Here is a 24,187-nt window from a genome sequence, read left to right on the forward strand (position 1 = left end):
CATGATTTGAAGCTGGTTCACAACCCTTGGTTTGTATACTAATTGTGACTCGCTGTGATGTCTGAATTCTCAAACCATCAACAAGCCAGAGTCAGTACAATTACCCTACGTGAAGAGGTGGCTGCATTGTGAAGACGGAAGTGAACTTATGAAGCTGAGTGCTGAGTAAATGGGAAGCATGGTTTAACACCTCTAAACCATGGTTTACCTATTGTATATTTGGAAGTTGAAACCATGGTGTGGATTCTTAACTATGGTTAGCACAAACCAAGGTTTGGTGTGATGTTTGAATTGAGTCACTGATAGTGGATAGAGTACTGGACATGCTCAGTACATTACAAAAATCAAGGACACAGACCCAAATCATACCATAGGTATATTGTCACATTTGGGCCAATAGCCAAAAATATACCCAATGTAGAAAATATGTGAGGAATCTGCTAATTCAGCAGTTTTCAGACTCTCCGGGTTTCAAACTCTAAGTTCTTGTGGAGGTGGGGGGGAAGGCAGTGGGGGCAGCAGGAGGTAGGGGCGCAATCCCCAGGATCACACCACTTAGGGGGCTTCAGGGGCTTGGCTGTACTTACCAGAGCCTCCTGCAGCCTGCCAGGGGTGTGGGGTGCCCTGTGCAAGCGTCTGCAGGGCTCCCGGATGCTTCAAAAGTGAAAGTGGAGCAATTGCGCTCCACTTCCGGTTTAGTGGAGGTGGGGCGCGATCGCTCCACTTTCACTTCTAAAGCATCGGGGAGCCCTGCAGAGAGTCGCTCAGGGCTCCCCGCACCCCCGGGAGGCTGCAGGAGGCTCTGGTAAGTACAGCCAAGCCCCTGCAGCCCCGAGTTGCTACAGCACTCAGGAGATAACAACTGCAAGATTTTGCGCTAATGAAGTTTGCAACCAAAGTGGCCGTTCTTCCCCAACAGTCCCTTTCTGGAAGGGCTCAAAGCAGCGAGGCATGCTCTGTAATCTCCCAGCCATACTGCTGCATGTCTGATTCCCACTATATCTGCCTCTCCAGAGCCATGAAGTGCCTCCGCTCTGGTTCAGTGCTATTCTAATCATGGACAGCAATCCAGCAGGAAGGACAGAGGGAGGGCAAGCTAGATTTGCTTACTCAGTTAAGTGTAGCAAGAACCCATCAATCATGATTCTCAATAGCTGCACTCTCTGAGGCCGTGCACCTTGGAAGTCAATTCATCCCTAGGCCCACTGCTTTGTAGAATCTGCCCTGCCTCACACCTCCCGATGATACCAGCTCTTGAAAAACACAACCCGTACGTTCATAGGATACATTTGGTGCTTAAGACACAAGCAAGCACAGTTTCATGTACTTCTGCAGCATAAGCCAGAGGTTCACAGTGGGATGCAGTGCAGCACTATCTTATGGTGCCCCCAACTGTGGTGAGATAAGCATATCACCCACTGACAGACCTATCCTACACATTGTGGTCCATAGGGCTTACTCTCATTGGTTTGCACTTGATGCTACGAGCTCCTTCCTCCTGCGTTACATGCAGAGCTGCCTTACTGAGTCAGACCATTTGTCCATCAAGCCCATTATTATGTACACTGATTGCACAGGCCAACACACATTTTGCTTCCTTAAACGTTATACCAATTCCTGGGTATATTTGGGGCGCCAATTCCAAAAATGGCATCCGTCTTGCCCTATCGTGTCTAGTTTTGGAGACACACCATAACCTCTTTAGTGAATGCTTCAAGCAGCTTCCTCATGAGGAAGTCTACACCGTGGCTCACACGGCATGATGTGAGGTTGCAACCTGAGCAGGGCTCATCTTTGGAGCTACAGGGAAAGACAGCGAAAAGATGTGCAGGATTATATCAAGAACTCAGTGTTAAGGCAATAACATAATTGGATTGGATCCAAGCCCCCTCTAGCGCAGGCTTTGAAAGGTTGCCATTCACTCCCCCCCCCCCACCAAATGCGGCTTTGCAACCCCATTGGAGTTACAACCCACAGGTTGAAGAATACTGGTATAATCATCATATGGCATCGTATGAATCTACGTGTAAATAAGACTGGCATCAAAATGCCCCAAAACTGAGATTTGAAGCAGGGCTTGTCCCAAAGAGAAACACCTGCAAATTTTCTAAAGAAGTCAAATCTTTGGGGGGCTTCGGTACATCCCTGCACAGAAGTAGAATTTATCCTAACTATCTTGGCTGCAGTGTATGTTATAACCCAGAGTTGGAAAACTCACAGGGTTCCTTCAATGGAAGACGGGCAGCCAAAAGTTTGGGAGGTGGGTATGATGACTAAGCAGGGGCCACTGTATAAAAAAGCGAGAAAGAGCCTTCATAAAACTCTGGCAGCATTTTCTAGAATTGCAAAAAAAAATGAAGGGAAAGACAGGATGGATGTGGAAATGAACTGCTCATTAGTGTAAAGTCATAATGAGACAGATCTCAGGGCCAGAGATAAATTACAGGAATAGATTTTGACAAAGGCAATACTGTATATGAATTGAAAGTACATATGATTGCACTAATGGGTAGTATTAAAATCTAAAGTTACGTCAAATCCTTTCACAGGAAACTTTGAAAAATCGCAGAAGAATACCTACTTGTTTCATCTAATTGTTTCTTGGACAATTTCCTGCATTGATCTTTTATTTTTATCTCTTGATTGACAGTCACTTTAACATGCTGTTATAGGTGTCAGAACCAGGTTTTGGATACATTGTATGTAACTGAAGTAAGATTCCCCTTCTGAGTGAGACGGATGGCAAGATTTTATCATAGGATCTATTTTATCATAGATTTTATCATAGGAAGGTGCCAGAGCAAATTACCTGGAGGAGATAGATCCATCTCTTTCACCATCAGTAGGCCAACCCTGGCCTAGGGGAAGGTACCTGTCTTTTCCAAGTACCAGACACAGAATGGCTAATACAGGAAGCTGCCTTGCGGATGCACTGCCTGAACTTCAAGGGTCAGACAGACCCATGCATATTTTTAAGTGCATTCACTGTCTTGTCCCCCCTGCCAAGACTTGAAGCTGCCCAGGGTCTCTAGCGTGAAGCTAAAATTAGCTGTGCAGCTGTCTGCTCCAGTCCTGTCCTTCCTGAGCCAGTTCTCAGGGCAAGATTTACAAGTCATACACGCCATATACATGAGAAAGACCACGTGTTTTCAGATCTTTGAGCTATGCCTGCATATCTCACTACCTCTGCTGACACTGTTTTGACAGGTCGGGAAGCTAGAAGAGAGACCTGCAAGCAGAACTCTCAGGTCTGAAAAAGGAGGACATGCACAAGACGTGGGGGTGGTGGTGCAAATATCTTTATGAAACCCTGATGCTATAAAGAGACAGGTCCCCAGTGCTTAGCATTTTAAAACATGGTTTGATGCTTTTCTGTCAGAACCAAGACATAATGTTCGCCTCCAATTTCACAGCAGGTGATAAAAATGAGGGGCATTTTAGCAATTTTTTGTGAGACATTTTTTTGTGAGCAAATTTTTGTGAGAAAAATGGGGTGATTCAATAGTGCTTCACTGGGTGACTCACAGATGCCATTTTAATTTCCCATAAGCCCCCAGAAACCATAGCATCATTTTCAGGGATCCCATGGGAAATTAAGTGGTGGCTGCCAGCTGGTGAAAAGTGCACCACCTCAAAATATGTGTTGGGAGGGGGGAAAAAGGAGAGCTGGGAGGACAGCTCCCCCCCCCCACTTTTGTCTCCCACCCAAAATTTCTCAGTAGAGAACTTTTGGCTCAGCCTTCCCATAAACGACAATCAATGTGGTCTAAAGATTATCCATAGGAACATCACAACAACCATAAAAGAGATCAGACGGCAGGCTGGACAAAAGAGCACAAAAATAAAACAGCTGTTAAATAATTCCAACAGCCAGAAAGTCGGAAATCATGCAGGCAACAGCAAGGACAATGGCGGAAAGCCGCAAAGCACTAGTGCTCTGCAGTCCCTTCTGAAATAAGTGCCTCTTAACTTGCCTTCTTAATACTACTAATGATGGATCCAGGTGGGTCTCCTTTGGGAAGGAGTTCCACAAGGTAGGCACTGGGGCTCCATCTTATGTAGGCACATCCTGCAGTTTGGATAGTGGGAGAGTATCGAGGAGGGTCTCAGAAGATGATCCTTGGATCTGGGTAAGCTCATATGAATGGAGGTTCTGAAGATATGCTAGCCCCTGATCATTTAAGGTAGGGGTCTCCAAACTATGGCCCAAGGGCCACATCTAGCCTGCCACAAAATTTTATCCAGCCCATAGTAATTTTTTTATCAGCGCACCGATTATGTATTTCTCTGTTAAAGCGTTTTTTCTTCGTAATTGTCACATTTTGTTCTGAATCATATCATGCCGATTACAAAAAAAGATCCAAGCAAAACTTATTCATTCGTTTAAATTTCACTCATTCATTTAAAAAACTGATTGTTTTTGGCCTGCAAAAAATGTGTAAAATATATAATGTGGCCCTCGTACAGAAAAATTTGGTGATTCCTAAATTTTAGGGAATGCCATGTCAAGAGATGTGTTTTCCCTAATTAGGAAGTCCTTACTCCCAGATAGCACCAGCTGTGTTACGGTGGCGTACTGCTTGGTTTGAGTGGAAAAATACATGTCTGGTCCCCAAACCTAGAGAGTGTAGGGGCCCCTAAGGATACATTTGTCTAGGCAAAAGTAGGAATCGTGTTGCAAACTCTGCGATCCACATTAGTCCCCAGGTCACCCCATTGGCTGGAACATACGAAGGATGAACTAGAGTTGCAAGTGCATGTGGTCTGCACGGGTCAACTTCACACTGGATGAACATCCCACAAAACAAGTCAAGGGAAAAAAGCCATAACTTCCTAAGAAGGCCTTTGACAATAGATTCTGTTCACAAGCACTGTACAGTCCCTGGGTTGTCTGTTGCTCTTTGTCTAAGGAATTCAGCCTCTCCATGCATCTTGTTTACTCAACTGACTTTTTGCAAGGTTATATACAGCTCTCTGGCAGGGCTCCTAACACAGGCCTGCAGCAGGGTTTCTCCAACACTAATGGAAGAGAGGAATGAGACTGGAGGTTGGATTGTCCTTAAGGCATACTGCACAGTTAATTCAGAGTGACTGACCACAGTACACCAATTCTCATGTCATTGCTTTTAGACACACATTAGTACCTGAATTTAATTTGGATCAAGGTCTGAATTTAAAGACAGTGTTCACCCCAGACCTAGGCAGCCAACTTGTATACTGCACTGTGATTCTCACAAGGCCAGGGAAAGAGCAAATGAATACCACCTACCTTGTTGTTCTGGTGTGCTTCTTGGTGTAGGGTGTGATGATTTCAAAAAGCAGTTCTATTGCTCCATTGATTCCCAAAATGGTGCCTACGGTCACTGTGTGAATGAAAGGCAAAAGCAGTTAGGCTTGGACCAGAGATCATGTTTCCAGAATTATACAGAAAAGAAGGGCATTCGAGACCATTAGTAAACTTTTCAACTCTCTGCTGAAGCTTCTCTGACCATCTTACAATCAAAGGAAATAGCCAGGATGGTGCACTGGTTCAGGAGTCGGACTTAGACCTGGAAGATCCAGGTTCAAATCCCTGATCAGCTATGAAGCATTCTGGGTGACCTTGCATCAGTCACTCTTTCTCTCAGTCTCACCTACCTCACAGGGTTGTTGGGAGAACTAAAGGAGGAGAGGAACCATGTACACCACTTTCAGTACCTTGGAGGAAAAGCAGCATTAAAATGTGAAAAATAAATATTTCTTAAACATTTAAGAGAATAAGGCTGCAATCCTAATCACACTTTCCTGAGAGTAAGCCCCATTGAACAAAATAGGTCTGACTTCTTAGACCTGTTTAGGATTGTGCCCCAAGGGGAACTGTACTGGTTCCTTCATCCCCTCCACTCTACCTTGCTCTATCACCTAATTCTGCTGCATAAAGGAGGCATGAGGGAAGGCCCTGAATGCACATAAATACAAGTAAATGCAGGACCCTGTAATTTAAATTGAAGTTGCATTTCAACTGCCCTCTCCGTTACAGTCACCCTTTCAAATAATGCTTATCTCAAAGAGAAGGACTGGGACTTGAATGGCTGGCTGGCTGCCCAGGAAAAACCATAGTGTGAAAACACCAGTTGGGTTCTTCTGTGTACATGGGAAACCCTATGGGGCCAGCAGCCAGGGGCACTAAATCTTCACAGGGAAGATTTAGAATGTTAAGCATGTTCACCCGCTCAAATGCTGATGGCCCAGTTAAAATTCCCCAAGGGGGAAGAAGCCATGAGGTTAGAGGAGGTCAAGAAGACAGTCTGGGCAGATGGGCAAAGAGGAATGAACTGGAATGTGAATGTCAGTTCAAAGGGTAGATGGGGGACGTGATGAAAAGGGAAGGTTGCCATAATATAGCGAACCCTCCTGATGACTACAAGCCTGTGCTTGAAAAAGCCTTGAGATGTTAAGGGCAATGATATGCTAATACCAGGACTCTGAATCCTATGAGACCTCTCCTGAACCAGAGCTGGAATCAATATTTGAAAAAAGTGAATTATGGCTCCCAAGTTGCAGAGTTCCTCTCAAGGATAAACTTCTGGAAGCAAGCCAAATGAGTTTCTATCAGTCACATCAAGAAGAAACCCACCCTGGTTACAGAACCTTCTTCCTCACCTCTAAGACCTCACAAACCACTGCAATGACAGGCCTGTGCAGCCATTCAGATCCAACAATGTAGTGCTATTTAGGCAGCCTGAGATCTCTCTTCCCCTTGGTTTCCTTGGGAGGAGGAAACAAACCATGCAATGTACTCTGAATCTGGACCCTGAGAAGATCCCAGAAGATGCAGAGCCATCTGGGCTGTGCTAAACCATTGGCCCTTAGTTGCTCAGTATAGGTGCAGCAGCTCCGTGGGGAAGCTTTTCACCCAGTCTCTCAGACCCAGCTTAAGCTTCTCATTTTCAGTCAGACAGCTCCCCAGATACTTCAGCCCTCTTCCTCCATATTTGCTCCTGCCACTTGGGAACTCACACACCATTGAAGGTTGACCCAAAAAAAGGCAGGTCTACAAACCAGGCCGTTTTCTACATCCCCAGCATGTCACTGCCACTGACAGGCCAGGCTGGAGCTGCAATTTGAGTAGTTTTAAATCTGCCCTGCTAAGGAATGTAACACACCCTGAAACTCTTGGGATTTTACCAGAATTGAGGGTTTGTTTTTTCCCCCCAGCTATCATCATGTCAGGTTGAAAAAGTTGGGGGAGAGAACCTTCATTGGGGTTCCATGAGTTGCTGTAGAAGACGTTCCCACACACCACCCCTTAGAACTCCTGTAGAGCCCTAGCTTTCCTTTGCCAGGCCACAGTCCCTTGCTTCGTTGAAGCCAATGCCCCTGCATCTGACCTCATCATAGCACCTCCTTCCCTTCCTTAATAGGGCTCAGATCACACTACTCTCAGACCTTAAAACTTATGAAGAGCTCTACTAGATCACAGATCAAAGAACCATGTAGGCCAGCATCCTGTAGCCCACAGCAGCCAACCTGAACAGGTAGCAAGTGAATATCACAAGCATGGTTGCATTCTTCATTGTAGATTCAGATTGTTTGAAGATGAAATGTTAAACCACTGAGTGTTTGCCATTTACATTCATAAATCTTAATAGAGATCATTAGGGGAAAAAAGTTGTCTCCAGACCTGGTATTAGTCTCTAGTATAATGGCAGTGTAAAGGAAAAGTATCCACGTGTAGAGAGAGCATTCATTCCTGCTCTTTCCAAACAGGTCACATACTCACCACTAGAGGAGTAAACCTGCAGTGCCCAAAGACAGTGGGTGAGATTCTGTTTGTGACTTAGATTTTTCCTTGCCAAGCTGAGGGTCACATCAATTGCCTCCAGTTTTTGTGCTTTCAGCCCAAATTTCTTATCTGAAAAACAGCAGAGATGGAAGGAAACAAATAATTAACAGGCCAATCCTTCCTAAATCCTTGCACAGTGACTCTGATGCCGCTATAGCTATATCCCACAGGAATTTTTGAGTGCTGGAGGTCTCCTTGGGGTAAAGGGACATTTGTCCTCTTGCCCCAAGGTAAGTCCTAGCAGCTATTATAGGTCAACTTGGACCTGCACAAGTCCACATTGACCCATGCAGGCGGAACAGGTCCAGGAAAGGGGTTGGGAGTCTGCATGTACCATCACCTCCCAGGCCTGTTCCACTCTCCTCAATGCCCAATCACAGCCCCAGACTGAACTCCTCAACCAGTGGCATCACTAGGGGGTACAGACCACATGGAATGATGCACTCGGGGGGCACCACTGTTGGCCAAAACTGGGAAAATTTTTGCATTTTCAAATAATACCATCATGTTATAAATCATCTGACGCATAATTTAATGCAAAATGCAATGAAACAAACCACACTGAAATATTTGATTTCTATCAAACATTATAGCCAAATATCCCCAAAAAGAAAACACAACTGCCTTCTGTAACGAAAACTGAATTTCCGTAAGTCATTTCTGCCCATTGTTGCGTATACACGACAGGGACTAAACGTGTAGACCTATGGACTAGGCAAAAATGGGTTAACTCAAAACTGACCAATGAGACCGATTGTTTGGAGAGCCAATGAGATTTTATTATGACACAGCAGGGAACAAATAAGATGTGTGTATGAGTCAGCTCTCATGTCCATGTATCCATGCCAAGCATTGGCAAGGAGTTCCACAGACCGACCACACGCTGAGTAAAGAAATATTTTCTTTTGTCTGTCCTAACCTGCCCAACACTCAATTTTAGTGGATGTCCCCTGGTTCTGCTGTTATGTGAGAGTGTAAAGAGCATCTCCCTATCCACTCTGTCCATTCCCTGCATAATTTTGTATGTCTCAATCATGCCCCCCCTCAGGTGTCTCTTTTCTAGGCTGAAGAGGCCCAAACGACATAGCCTTTCCTCATAAGGAAGGTGCCCCAGCCCCGTAATCATCTTAGTCGCTCTCTTTTGCATCTTTTCCATTTCCACTATGTCTTTTTTGAGATGCGGCGACCAGAACTGGACACAATACTCCAGGTGTGGCCTTACCATCGATTTGTACAAAGGCATTATAATATTAGCTGTTTTGTTCTCCGGAGGAGGTCCACTATGGGGTGATGCAATGATTTCTTGCCCCGGATGACACAAACCCTGGTGAAACTGCTGCCCTCAACAATACTAGTATTGTATTAACTGCTGAACACACATTAAATACAACATGCAAACAAGTGTATGCATATCCAGATGAACAACAACCATACATAGACTGTACTTGCATCAGAGGCAGATCCAAGGGGGGGTCATAGGTGTGTGCCCCCCCCACTGTCTGCCAGCAGGCAAGGGTGCCCGCCGGGCTGGGGAGCAAAATGGGGCACAGGGAGCACCCACTGGGTATGCACCAGTGAGATTAGCTGGAGTGGGAGCCCAGGTTTACCCAGGTGGTAGACCTGGGCTCCAAGGCCAGATGGGAGCCCAGTTCTAGCCAGCCATTGGACCTTGGCTCCAAGTTCAGGTGAAAGCCCAGGTCTACCCACCCAGCAAACCTTGGCCACAGAGGCTATCAAGTTCAAGCTGGAGCCAAGGTCTACCCACTTAGTTGACCTGGACTCTGAAGCTGGTAGTGTTCATGCTCCCCCCCTCCAAAAAAAAACACAAACATGGGATTCGTCCCTGACTTCCACTGAACATAGTGTGTGAATAGGGCTGTAGACACATCAGGGAGCACAGCTCGGCACCACTGATGCAGACACACAACATGCACATAGAAGGCCAAGGCGCAATACCTTTTTGACCAATTTTGGCTAGGAGGTAAAACAAGGGCAGGAGAATGTCATAGTCCAGCACAGGCATATGTGCCATGTTCACCAGAGCCTGCAAGAGTGCTTCACTGCCGCCTTTGCTGATCATGTAGTGCACTCGCCTGTCTGTCCCTAGGTAGAAGCAAATGAGAGGTCAGTTAATGAGGACTTTTCAAACGTGCATGAACATCCTCGGGTCCTTCACTGTGAACAGTTCCTTCGCTTGAACAATTCAAGCTGCTTTATGCAACAGGTTGTTTTCATTTCAAACTGGGCAAATGCAATCTATGCGCAGGATAAAGGTGTGACTGCAAATGCCCGAGTCACACAGATTTTAAAAAGTGGTATTTTTCATACACTGCAAAATTAACATATAGAAGTCACTGCCGCATGATGCAAGATTAATGGCCCAACCTTGCAAATATCTGGGCCGTGCCCAGATGGAACGCACGTTCTGTCAGTGGGCCCAATCCTATCCAATTTTCCAGTGCCGGTGTAGCCATGCCAAAGGGGCATGCCCTGCATCCTGTGGTGGGGAGGCAGTCTCAGAGGCCTCCTCAAGGTATGGGAACATTTGTTCCCTTACCTCCGGGCTGCACTGAGGCTGCAATGTTGGATCAAATTGGGTCCAGTCTCAGTTCAAGGCCTGGGCAGCTAGTGCAGCAGCTGCAGCAATGATGTCCAGGTTGGCGCTGCCAGTGAAAATGGCTGTCAGTCCCATGTGTGCACCAATGGAGAGCCCAGTCCCCGTTGGGAGCACTCTTTTTTAAAAATTTTTTTAATTTTTCCAGAAACAAAAACAACAAATGCACATAACACATAATACCATACATAAACACAGTATTAGAGGGTGCAAGACATCACAGTGTTGGCAACCTTCAGTCTCGAAAGACTATGGTATCGCGCTCTGAAAGGTGGTGCTGGAACAGCATCTAGTGTGGCTGAAAAGGCCAATTCGGGAGTGACAATCCCTTCCACACCGGGAGCAAGTGCAGTCTGTCCCTGGCCTGCCTCCCTGGCTATGGGCCTTCCTTCTTTGCCTCTTTGCCTCAGACTGCTGGCCAAGTGTCTCTTCAAACTGGGAAAGGCCATGCTGCACAGCCTGCCTCCAAGCGGGCCGCTCAGAGGCCAGGGTTTCCCACCTGTTGAGGTCCACTCCTAAGGCCTTCAGATCCCTCTTGCAGATGTCCTTGTATCGCAGCTGTGGTCTACCTGTAGGGCGCTTTCCTTGCACGAGTTCTCCATAGAGGAGATCCTTTGGGATCCAGCCATCATTCATTCTCACGACATGACCCAGCCAACGCAGGTGTCTCTGTTTCAGCAGTGCATACATGCTAGGGATTCCAGCATGTTCCAGGACTGTGTTGTTTGGAACTTTGTCCTGCCAGGTGTTGCCGAGAATGTGTAGGAGGCAGCGCATGTGGAAAGCGTTCGGTTTCCTCTCCTGTTGTGAACGAAGAGTCCATGACTCGCTGCAGTACAGAAGTGTACTCAGGATGCAAGCTCTGTAGACCTGGATCTTGGTATGTTCTGTCAGCTTCTTGTTGGACTGACAAGAAGCTGACGGTGCAAGACATCATATCTCACTATAACTAATAAATCATTACATATTTCCTAATCCAATTCCTCTTCTATGTTAGCCTCTTAATATCATTTATCATTTATCTATCATATATATATATATATATATATATATATATATATATATATATATATATATATATATATATATATATATATATATGATCTCATTGGGATCTTTGTGTCTTGCCAGTATCTAACATATAAAATCCTCACAACAATTAATATCATAATCCAATATCTAACAACTTTTAATATCCTAATAATTACATATATCATTTATCTATCTATAACATCCAGAATTAATATATCCTCAGGACTAAATACATAAACATATACATCCAAAACAATATCACCTAAAATTAATTCTAACTCTTTAAAATTATCCTCTAAAATTCTAAAATCTATTAATATCAAGTTAACTAAAATTTTTATGCATATTACATATCACCTATAAAACTTATATAAATTCTCATTGACATCTAATAAGCTTTAATTTCTAACATACAAAATTAGCACATTACTGTCTTTCTTTTTATCTATTCCCTTTTCTCCAACCTAAATAACCACTGGTCTGCCAAATCTCTTCTCCTCTCTAGACTTTAACTTTCCATCTTTTTTTTCTAATAAATTTCACATGAATTCCTCTTAACAGGTCACAGTTTAATGTACTCGCCCTTCTTGCTAAATCGACATCTTGATGAGTCATCTCCTTCACTTGATCATTCCAATCTGTGTCAGCTGGTTGAAGTATTTCTTCTTCCTTCACTTCATCAATCCAATCCGCATCAATTAGTCGAAGTATTTCTTCTCCTTTCTGGTCTGGTGACTTTTGAGTCTTTATCTTCCAAGCTATCTCCATTAACATTGTCTGTTCCAATTTGTTGTTTTGTCCTGTCTCCAGTGTTTTGGATTTATCTTCCATTTCTTTGCTCTTTTGTTGATCCTCTCCTGTTTGTTGCATATTAAACTCATTTGTCCGTTGAATTAAAATTTCCAGACTAATTTGGATTTGTAAATATCGATTTGCTTGTTGCTTTCCCATCTCCAGTACTTTTTCCATGATCCTTTGTTTTTTCTCATGTGATTTGGATATAACATCTTTGAGTTGCACACTAAGATCATCTAGTTCTGTAGTTAACGCATCCAAACTAGCTTGAACCTGCAGATATTGATTTGTTTGTTGCTGTCCCATCGCCACTAATTTCTCTATATTGTCTCGTTTTGTCTGCTTCCATTCCTTCCCTTTCGGTTCCTCTTGTGTTAGTTTTCCCAAGCTGGACTCCGGGGCAGAAGAGCTCCCAACTTTCCCTCACAAAGGAGCACTCTTGTCTGCTGCTGCCACCTGTTCCCCACTATCTCTTTGTAAGCCTCCCCATTGGGCCCTGGTAGGCTTACCAGGTGACAGTAGTGAGCAGGAAGCAGCAGACAGGAAGCATCTTCAAGCCTTACAAGGCAGTGGTGGGAGCCACAGTGGTCATGGACCCTTACTGATTCAGGGATTGGCCAGGCATGGGCAAGGGTCCTTGGGCCATGGGCTGGGGTCAGTGGCATCACTAGGGGGTACGGGACGCACCAGGTGATGAGCATGGGAGGGTGACACCACTCCTGGCCAAAAATTTTAATATCTGGTTACTTTCAAATACCATAATGTTAAATATTCCAACAAGAAGCTGACGGAACATACCAAGATCCAGGTCTACAGAGCTTGCGTCCTGAGTACACTTCTGTACTACAGCGAGTCATGGACTCTTCGCTCACAACAGGAGAGGAAACTGAGCGCTTTCCACATGCGCTGCCTCCGACGCAGCCTCGGCATCACCTGGCAGGACAAAGTTCCAAACAACACAGTTCTGGAACGTGCTGGAATCCCTAGCATGTATTCACTGCTGAAACAGAGACGCCTGCGTTGGCTTGGTCATGTCGTGAGAATGGATGATGGCCGGATCCCAAAGGATCTCCTCTATGGAGAACTCGTGCAAGGAAAGCGCCCTACAGGTAGACCACAGCTGCGATACAAGGACATCTGCAAGAGGGATCTGAAGGCCTTAGGGATGGACCTCAACAAGTGGGAAACCCTGGCCTCTGAGCGGCCCGCTTGGAGGCAGGCTGTGCAGCATGGCCTTTCCCAGTTTGAAGAGACACTTTGCCAAAAGTCTGAGGCTAAGAGGCAAAGAAGGAAGGCCCATAGCCAGGGAGACAGACCAGGGACAGACTGCACTTGCTCCCGGTGTGGAAGGGATTGTCACTCCCGGATTGGCCTTTTCAGCCACACTAGACGCTGTGCCAGAACCACCTTTCAGAGCGCGATACCATAGTCTTTCGAGACTGAAGGTTGCCAATACAATGTTAAATAATCCCCTGGGGGCTGGGGATAAGAATAGGCCCTCAGTTTGGCTGTACTTGTTGTAAGAGGCGACTAAACAGCCACTGGGTAGATGGGACTCGTTAGCCTGGGAAGGCAGCTCATCTGAGAGAAGGAAAACTCTGATCCCAAACCTCCACTGCCTTGTGGCTACATCCAGTTATGGAAAAGGCTTCAGGGGTCAACCTCGAGGCAAAATCCGGAGCCAGAGTCCCTGAGGCAGTTCGTGGCTGAACACAGTCACGTTCTGGCAACTCCTGCGACGCCGCTGGAACCAACCATATTGGCCTCTGCCTTTCCATTGGACCATTTCAGCGACATGGAGAGGGGGGATTTGCTGCATGGGTAACAGTCTATCCTCCATATCTACTCTACCCAGGCTTAGCGCACTGGAGCGGACACTCTGTTCCAGAACCACTTTTCAGAGCGCAAAACAATAGTCTTACCAGACTGAAGGATGCCAACAAAGAATGTTAAATATCAATCAATGTGTAATTTTATGAAGAAAGCAATGAAACAAACCATGTTGAAATATCTCTATCGAAAGTTATTTGATCAAAAGTCATGGCCAAAAAACCAGCAGGGTGGGGCAATGGTGCATCACTACGCCCATTGCCTGGGTGTTATCCCACCCACTGCATGGGAGGAGTTCCATCATAGGGGTGATACAACTGCTTCCTGCACAGGAGGACACAACCTTAGTGACCCCACTGGTTGGAGCCAATGCCCACACATCAGGCCCCACCAGTGGAGCCACACCTGTATGAAAGTTTCTGTTTCCTACTTACCAACAGAAAGAAGGCCTGTGAGAATGCTCAGGATATTCAGGATCACATCCTTGTCCCAGGAACTCTGCAATACAAAGACAGTTGGTTAAACAGTACATGTTAGCACTGAATGCTCTCGAAAGAGCAGAACATAGAGGTGAGTACTGAGAATGGGAGTCATTAAAAGACATAGTAAAAATAGATTAGAAGATTTATCTTTCTTGATGGTCAACGAAGTGGGATATAGAATGAATGGATGGATGGATGGATGGATGGATGGATGGATGGATGGATGGATCACAAACGCAAGATGAAGTTTTCAAATCTAGTGTTTGGCAGATCCTATATGGGGCCAGTTTGAGTCCTTCATTCACACCTCTGGGTCACATACTTGAGTCTGGAATGAACCACTCTGCAACTCTGGAAAAAAATACTGTGTGTCATCACTGTTTGTGTTAATGGTTTAGGCCACACACAATCCAATCAGCTAAAACAAACAACCCAGAGTAATAAGAACATAAATCAATGCGGAGTTTCTGGCTGAAATCTAAGCATGAAATCCATCCACCTCCAGAGAAAAAGGATACAGCATCACTCCCAGGTCTAGGAACTGCCCAGTCAATGACATGCCATCTCTAGTGGTTGCTTTTACCAGGAACGGCAGCTTGTAAATCCTTAAAATGAACATATGTTCTGACCTCACTCCCTTAGGCAACTGATTCTGTTGCCAACTCAAACTGCTGAGAGAAATGTCAGTTCTTTTTTACCCCCATCAGCCTGAATCTCAGAGATGAAGGGCTTTGGGAAAAGAACAACAGAAGGTTAAGGGCTGGCTTGGAATGAAGGTGCTCCTTCATGCGCATGATTTTAGTGGGTAGAAAGCGGAACACTGTGGCTGGCATTCAGAGTGGGCTGGAGGGAGTCGACAGTAGACTCAGGGTGAAGAGCACCCTGAATCTGCCATGCTCTTGCCCCCAGCAAACAGCCACTGATGCAACCAATATCATCTTGTCTCATGGATGGGACCACCCCTCGCTGACAATCTGAAATGGAAGAGTCCAACCAACTCATCAGAACGCTGCCACCTCATTCCTGCCTGTATGTTCTGATAAATGTATAGAACATACCTTAATCAGCCAACCACTCAAGAGCTCTTCACTCTTCTCAAGGTTTTTTCCTACTTCCATTGAATTTTAGAATGATTTTTACATTCACAAGCCACCTAGAGATTTGGGGGGGGGGGAATGGGGAGGGCTAGTAAAAGCAAAATAAAATATAACTCAACTGAACCTTCCTCCAAGGCTGTTGGAAGAATGGATGGATAAATACTTTGTACAGGGAGAAGATAAGAAAAAAGATGAGAAGGGGAAATATTAGTAGATCAGAATGATGACACAATTTCTTTACCGGGTGTGTAATTAACCGATAGAACTCCTTGCCGCAGGATGTGCTGATGGCACCTAGCCTAGATGCCTTTGAAAGGGAACTGGACAGATTTCTGGAGGAAAAGTCCATCACAGGTTACAAGCCATGATGGGTGTGTGCAACTTCCTGGTTTTAGAAATCAAATCAAAATGCCAGATCCAAGGAAGTGGCAATAGGATGCAGGTATCTAGTCTTGAGTGCTCTCACAGAGGCATCTGGAGGGCCACTGTGAGCTATAGGAAACTGGACTAGATGGCCCTTTGGCCTGATCCAGCAGGGCCCTTATTATGTCCTTATGACAGTAAATGCATCATTTTTTATTGATATGTTCCATACAAAGTCTAGGATGGGAAAGGCACATGTTACACACAATAACTTGCTTGCAAACCCTGTGTTTGTATCACACGTCCACTAACACAAAGGAAGAAACTGCCAAGAGGGTGAGGATGTGCGACTCTTTCCCTACTGGCTGGTCCTCCTCTGCTAATGCTTGCAAGGTTGTATTTCAGCTAATTTTTTTCATCTTAGAACAGAAGCCAGAAGTAAGTCCAACTGGCAGGAAGACAACTTTGGTTGGGAGAAGGTTTTGCAAGAAATACAAGTGCTCTCCCCTACTTCTGCTCATCCTTCATGAAATCCCCTCCCCATCAACATGCCGATACGACTGTTGCCCTCACAAACAAGGCGAAGGTTTCTGAGTACTCCCTAAAACCCAGAGGTTTGCAGTGGTTTGAAACATGCAAAGAAAAGAGAATCAAAGGAGGCACAAAAAGCCCCCAAATATTTTGCTTCCAGGTTAGACTTAGGGTTAATGAGACACCAGCTGGGTTGCCTGCCAGGTCAGAATGTACTTCTTGTTTCAATGTTTTTACAGCCCAGATTTTGAATTGACTTTGTCACTCCCTTTGTGGAAAAGAGGTGGACAGGCTGGAGACAGAGAAAGGAAGAAAAATGAGAACATACAGAACCACAGAGAGAAAGGGAAGGCTGCAATAAAGCAGTATGATCTAGAGCAAGCTTATACTGAAAGTAAGCCCTATTAAGGTCAGTGGTCCTTACAAGAAGATATTATGCAGTTATTTATTATGAGGCCCTCTTGTTCATGTTGATTTCAGACTGTTTATTGAACTGCTATTTTGTTTCGTGAAATGGATTCTCTGGTTGAACCAAACTGTTTTCAAGTAATGCTTATGAATTGATTTCTTGCAGTGTTGAAATTACTCTGTATGATTTATTAAATTGGGTTTTTTTCCCCTTTTTTAAATACAATTATGTGATCTTATTGTATGAATTTTTTCTTCCTGTTACCCTCTTTGGGACTTCCTTGAGGAAGAAAAGCAGGTGACAAATAGGAAAGGTAATATAATATTTTTTTTTAATATAATGCTGTGATATTATTGTATTAATTGTTTATTCCTGATTGCCTCTTTAGGGCTTCCTGAAAGACAGAAATGAAAAGCAATGCATGTTATCTTGGCAAAGGAGGCTTTAGAATCACATTTGCCAAGGTAATGGGAAGTTCCAGCCCGAGTTCTTCAGAACTTTCCATTCTGATTGAAAAAGTCAGTGCTGACCAGGGTCAAGCTTTATGAGGAAGAGAAGAGGAGGAGTAGAAACTTAAAAGGAATATAGCTTAAGAAAGCAATGCATGACTTCAGCCTGCTGGCAAGGGCTGGGACAAATGGCTGGGTTCAGCAAATCTGAGAATCCATGGCTTCAGGCAAACACTGGAAGCTGCTCCTTCTTTCACCTCCTTCTACATAATTCCCTGAGCAGTTTGTGCTCAATTTAAATGCACATGGCAGATCAGAGCACACAATGTCAAGGCAGCATTGCCTGCACCAGAACTGGAGGAATGAAAGGCAAGAATCAGGCAGAGCTGCGTTATTCAGCACCAAGGACAGTGACACTATATCCTCCCTAAAGAATCACACAACAGCACACTAGCTGCCCCATGCCAAGTCAAGCCAGCAGACGCATGCTTTGGAAACATGTGCTTGCTTTCCTCTACATGTCAACATGTCACTCCTCCAGTAGCTGCTTAGCAATCCACATCATATTCTCCAGGTGCAACTGTCATGACGAAATCACATGCCGCATATCAGCCACAGTGACTTATTCATGTGTCTGTGCCATTCACACATTACTGGGGAGGTGGAATTTCTGATTGGCCTCCCGACTTTTGTTTTTAAAAAAAAACTGCTTGTAGTAAGCTATCACATAAAAGAAAGTCCAATATATTCTCTTCTTTCTGTCTTACAACATACAGCAGAGGTTCCCAAACTTTTTAGCACCGAGACCCACTTTTTAAAATGACACTCTATCAGGACCCACCCAGGTTTAAGAGACTGTAAAAGCAAAGGAGATCTAGAAAAAAAATAATATTTTTATTTGTTTACAGAAAAAAGACGCTCATTTATCTCCCGGTATGTACACATGCTTGTATACTGCAGGAGCTGAGCTATTGACAGGGCAAATAGCAGCTACCTTACAAACTGAAGGAGCTGAGTTCTTTGCAGGGCAATTAACAAATATCTGATTTTCGAATAGCCTCATAGCTTGAGGCAATTAGTTATCTGATCTTTCCATCACACTGTTTTCATTGGAGGCTCTGTGGGACCCTAGGTGTCACACTGTTACCCTGCACATGCCCTATCTCGTCTGATCTTGGAAGCTAAGCAGGGTCAGGCCTGGTTAGTACTTGGATGGGAGACCACCTTGGAATACCGGGTGCTGTAGGCTTACACCATAGTCTTTCGAGACTGAAGGTTGCCAACCTGTGGGACCCACCAGAAATTGGGTCCCAACCCACCAGTGGGTTCCAACCCACAGTTTGGGAACCACTGGCATACCGGGAGCTTTTTATGGCCCCCAACTCACATACAATCCAGAATTCTATCATCTCAGCCACCTCATTCTGCATAAAGCGAACAATAGTTCTTAGATGGTTTTTTTAAAGCCATCATAGAAAGCATGTTGGAATACATGAAATCCTGGAATACAGGTCCATCAAGGATTGTTTGTTAGCTATAGTAGACCCTCCATAGGTAAACATGAAATGTGGGGCTACACACAGAAGAAGCTACATCTCTTCAGACCCTACTTGTGGGCTTTCTGGAGGCTTCTAGAAGGCTGCAATTGGAAATAAATATTGCATTAGATGGCCTATGGTCTGCTCAAGGAAGGGTTTTCTTTATCCTAATGCTAGCCTACAGTTGCAGTAAAGTAGCCATCTTGCAGCTACTCATTCCTTCACACATTTTAAAGCTTCACACTAATATTTTTTCTAGTAAAATCATCATCATAAACAGGGTTCCAGAACACCTGGAGGAACCCACAGCAATGGAGTTGAAAGGTGTGCCACCCCAGGCACACCTGCCAGGGCTTCCCCCCAGCCTCTCCAAACACAAGTATAGCTGTGTTCCGGTCATGCCTGGAGGATGATCTGAGACAGTCTCCCCAGATCTCAGAAGGCCTTCTAAGACCTTAAAACATCATTTATGGTCCCCCTGAAAAACCAGAAGTGACCTTTTAAGGCCTCTGGGAGGGAAAGAGTGACTTTTTAGGTCCTCTGAGGTCCAGGGAGGCTGCCTTAGATCACCCTCTAGACACAACTAGAGAACAACTCCAGTTGTGTCCATAGGGGCGAGAGAGGGGGACAGAACCCTGGTGGCAGGGCAACATTGCTCTCCCTCATAAGAGTGTCACCCAGGGTCCTGTGACCCCATGCCCCCCTCAGCTATGCTACTGGGAACCCATTACCTGTCATTTTCAGGCCCTTTCAGACAAATTCCAAATGCATGGCTGCCAGGGAGAATGGACAGCAGGTGCATGGAATGAACTTGGGACCTTATGCATGCAAAGTAGGTGTTCTACTGCTAAGTTACAAACTGGCTCTAAGCTACATAGGACTGCGTGTGAGCAGACCCGGGACACGTTTGCAGGTGCAGGGTGCAAACCTGTTATCTGGTGTGCTCCCTGGGGCATTTGGTGGGCCGCTGTGAGATACAGGAAGCTGGACTGGATGGGCCTATGGCCTGATCCAGTGGGGCTGTTCTTATGTTCTTAACTACAATTCCCAGGAAGCCTTGCAGGTCTCTTGTTATCTGGGGTGCTCCCTGGGGCATTTGGTGGGCCGCTGTGAGATACAGGAAGCTGGACTAGATGGGCCTATGGCCTGATCCAGTGGGGCTGTTCTTATGTTCTTATGTGCAGCATGAAATGAGTGCTGCTGCAGCTTTAGTGATTGGCTGGCAGTATGAAGCCTCGGGGTCGACCAGACCTAGTATAAATTCCATGAACCTGACCTTTTGCCTTTACCTGATCGAAAGAGCTGCATTTTGCTTATCACACTACAGCTTCCTGCACCTCCTGCAACCCAAGCCACCAATTTCAAAGGCCCCTCAGCTGGAGACCCTCTGGATATAGATTTGGGCCTGGGGTCCCTGTCTTAGCCTGACAATTCCATTGACAAAGTGACAGCACCTCAGACAAAAGCCTCTCTGAATTGTGCGGAGGTTGAACCCATGACACGGTAGAACTGAAAACAATCTCATCACAGGATCTGCTCTCCTGCCAAATGTTTGAAAACCACTTATAAAATTTAATAGGGAATTCTGTTCTCCTGGACCCTCCTAGAACAGATTTGTAAAGGAAATCTGTTCACATATAAATTGAGCTTATCTCCTTTCATTTTTCAGTTTTCCCATTTCTTGACACTAATTCCACTTCTCAAGTTTTAAATGCAAATGCGGATATTTACCAAAATTTTGAACATTCCCTGAAAGGTGCACCCGTCACAGAGAATTAACATGTACAGATGTATATCATAAACCACTTTTCCCTCCCAAAATTGAACTGCTTGAAGTGTCTAACACAGCCATTTTCAACCACTGTGCCATGGCACACTGGTGTGCAATGGATGGTCTGCAGGTGTGCCATGGGAGCTTGGGGGAGGGTTATTTGTTAGTAGGACCACTGCAGGATGTGCGCCCCTGCTGTCAATGTAGTGTGTCTTGTCATTAGTCAAAAAAATGATGGTGTGCCTTGGCAATTTTAGTGCCTTATCAGTGTGCCATGAGATGAGAAAGGTTGAAAATCACTGGTCTAACATAATCATTAACAAAACAATATGTTGACCCAACTTTAAAAGAAACACCCAATGGTTACAACAGAACAACTTATAAAACTGAAAGGAGAACAAAGTGGCGGAACTCAGCAAATTTCACACTCAAGCTTCCCAGAACAAAAATCTCAAAGCAATGTCTGAACGCTGACAAAGGGAGCTGAATTAGTTTCCTGTGGCGGAAAGTTCCACACACTGGGTGCCACCGCAACAAAGGCCCGAAAGGAAACAGGCAGTCTCTCTCCCTTCTACCCACCCTTTAGATTGGCAAGCCTATTTAGGTGTCAGCAAAAGGAGGTCAGATCAACGCAATGGAGCCTATTTAAAGGTGGTGAAAAGAAGCCCCGGGGGCCTCAATTCAGACATATTAAATAACAGGGTTAATCCTCCAAGAAAAGTGTCCACAGCTGAAGAGGATCATGTAACCCTTAAAGTGTATATTGTGCATCTAAGGGGGTATATTTTTCCAGAAGAGGGTATGTGATTGACAAGCTCTGTAATCCTTAAATCTTGACATATGTAGGACCATTTCACACATTACTAAATGTCCATGGAGGACTCTACCCAGGTCCCCTGCTGAGATCCAGTCACATGTACCAAAAGTGACCTGTACAAGGCTTTAGGGGGCATATAGTGACAAGCAGCAACTTTCCACAAGGGTGTAAGTGTAGCAAACTAGCACACCCAAGATTTACCACCCCTCTTGCATGTACCTGGGTCCCTTTGGGGAGAAGGGTGGGGTATAAATAAAGTTTATTATTATTATTATTATTATTATTATTATTACCACAGTTGGAAGACTCATTTGGGGAATGTTTAGGGTAGGGGTCAAAAAAGAGGACTTACCAGCAGCTTTGAATGCAATCTTCTCAGTGGCTGCTGGCTAAGATCAACCATTTTGCACACCCCCTCCCCCCAGCAATCCCATTGAAATTATCATCATCATGTAACTTTAATCCGAGAGAAGATGGGAACAATCCACAGGTAGCTGTCAGGAGAAGAGCCATCATTGCAGAAGAGAAGGTGGTAAAAAGAGGTAGACTAGACTGAAAGGGGGCAATTACATAACCCCTTTCTGTCCTCTGACACCACACACCCCAAATTCAGGCTGAAAGTTCTCAGTTGTTCATGTATAATGCAACAGTGGGTGCAAAATCATCACCTATGATGATCTGCATGTGGGATTTGTGTGCTTTTCCAGTAGGGAAGTAGCTTTCATACCCTGTCCCAAATGTTCTAAATCTAAAGCAAATTTGCAGTGGTGAGCAAAATGAAACATTAGCTGTGGAGGAGTTACCACTTCTGAGCAGTTGAATCCCTACATCATTGGTAATGTTTGAGAATGCAGGTAGCTGAGAGATTGCACTCTTGGTACAGCATAATATCCAGTCGACCAAACACTTTGTAGCCTGGGAAAGGGGGGTGGGGGTTAAAGAAGTCCTCCTGTCTCTCTCACAATTTACAAGTTAGAAGAACCTGAGAGCCAAACTACGCATTACACTAATGCAGCAGTTCTCAGACTTCTCAAGAGTAAGTGTCCCAGGGTCAGGGTGACCAGACACAATGGAGGACACAATGGTTGGCAACCTTCAGTCTCGAAAGACTATGGTATAAGCCTACAGCACCCAGTATTCCCAGGTGGTCTCCCATCCAAGTACTAACCAGGACTGACCCTGCTTAGCTTCCGAGATCAGACGAGATTGGGCATGTGCAGGGTAACCTTTTAACCATTGTATGGAAGAAGGAATTTTGGCAGGTGCAGCTCAACAAGGAAGGGTTTTCAAAGCTGCACCTGCCAAAATTCCTTCTTCCATACAATGGTTAAAGGTACAGGCTTTGTGTCCTCCATTGTGTCTGGTCACCCTGCCCAGGGTAAGTCTTGGCAGGGAAGGGGCGAAGGCAGTGACATGTTTACCCAGGATCATACCACTGCCAGGGGGATTTACTTCCAGGGCAATGCAGTGGTCTCCAGGAGGGGCAGGGAGTCCTGCAGAGCCCTCAGCAGGGCTCCCCAAGTATTAGAATAATAAAAATAAGTGATCGGAAACCACTTCATCAAAACACCAGATACTAGTGATTTTCGCTCCAGGTGCCATTTACATAGGAAAAATCAACATCTGTAATTAGGACAGATGTACAATGGCTTGGCATTGCTTTTTATATCATGTTTATCTTTTGTTGTAGACCACTGTCAGCCCAAGGCAGGCTGGCTGGCCTGCACTGAATCCAGTGCAGGGTCAGGGCTGGCTGTGGCACAACTCAGAGTAAGGAGAATCAATTCCCATTACCCCATGTTGTAGGGCAGCTGCCCCAATGGGACTACTCAAATTGTGTGCCACCAAAATCGTGTGTGTGCGCGTGTAATGAGGAAGATCCTTGGAAGGAGAGGCAATGCTAGGAGCCAGATTGGATGCTTCTGGGGTCTGAAAAAAGGCAGTCACGGATTCTGCCACTCATAGATCTGTGGCAAGCAAGCACAGGACAGCTTCAGCCACAGTGCTATGGAGGGCACACGCGATTATGTGTCTGCCAAATAAGACCCTTTGTTCTGCCACAGATCACTTCAAATAAGAGGCTGAGCGGCCTCCGACTTGCTGACTCCCTTTTTAGAACCGTAATTGCTTTCTCCATTGTTCTTGCTGTGGAGTGTGTGCATGGTGTGCTTGCCTGTGTGTGTGTTTTTTTTAAAAAAAGACATTTGAACAAATCAATGCCTTTTGTACGTTCCTCCCGATACCTCCTGAATTGCTTTGTGTGGCTTCCCTCCCCTGGCTCCTAATGCATTTCTAATCACGCAATTATTTTATTATGCAGAACTTGTCATAAAACACATTATTGTGTAACCTTAAAAAGGGACTTTCATCAAATTGGAGTATTGAGAGAATCATGGAAATCCAAAAGGAATCAAAACACCAGATATTTTGCATGTGGCTTTTTTTGACTTTATCCCATTAATGTTTTTCACGTTCCTTCAAAAATGAGAAACCTAATTTTCTCTCCGGGGTAACCTTTTATTTCATAATAGGTTGCTTATAAGATACTTTGCTTTTAAATTTATTCTCATCATTCATTCCTTTCTCTTTTTAGTTAATGTATTTTTGCATCTTTACAAGGGAATGCTTTTTTCA

General features: G+C 44.9%; 1 protein-coding gene and 1 pseudogene across 5 annotated transcripts in view; one reads left to right on the plus strand and one right to left on the minus strand.

Moving 5' to 3' along the window:
- The window catches only part of AGBL1 (AGBL carboxypeptidase 1), a 419,500-nt gene that overhangs the window by 378,261 nt on the left and 17,052 nt on the right, over window positions 1–24,187 (minus strand). For all 5 annotated transcript variants that reach the window (XR_010794779.1, XM_066634750.1, XM_066634748.1 and 2 more), the window contains exons 2-5: window positions 14,531–14,594; window positions 9,782–9,928; window positions 7,763–7,894; window positions 5,270–5,363 (exon numbers count right to left, since the gene is read on the minus strand). Coding sequence is in view for 4 of the 5 variants with exons in the window: in XM_066634750.1 (XP_066490847.1) it covers window positions 5,270–5,363; window positions 7,763–7,894; window positions 9,782–9,928; window positions 14,531–14,594 (437 nt within the window). In the remaining variant the exon portion in view is untranslated. The remainder of the gene's footprint in view (window positions 1–5,269; window positions 5,364–7,762; window positions 7,895–9,781; window positions 9,929–14,530; window positions 14,595–24,187) is intronic.
- Window positions 18,554–18,676, plus strand: LOC136659792 (5S ribosomal RNA; annotated as a pseudogene).

Source organism: Tiliqua scincoides, chromosome 8 (assembly GCF_035046505.1).
Source record: "Tiliqua scincoides isolate rTilSci1 chromosome 8, rTilSci1.hap2, whole genome shotgun sequence".
NCBI lineage: Eukaryota > Metazoa > Chordata > Lepidosauria > Squamata > Scincidae > Tiliqua > Tiliqua scincoides.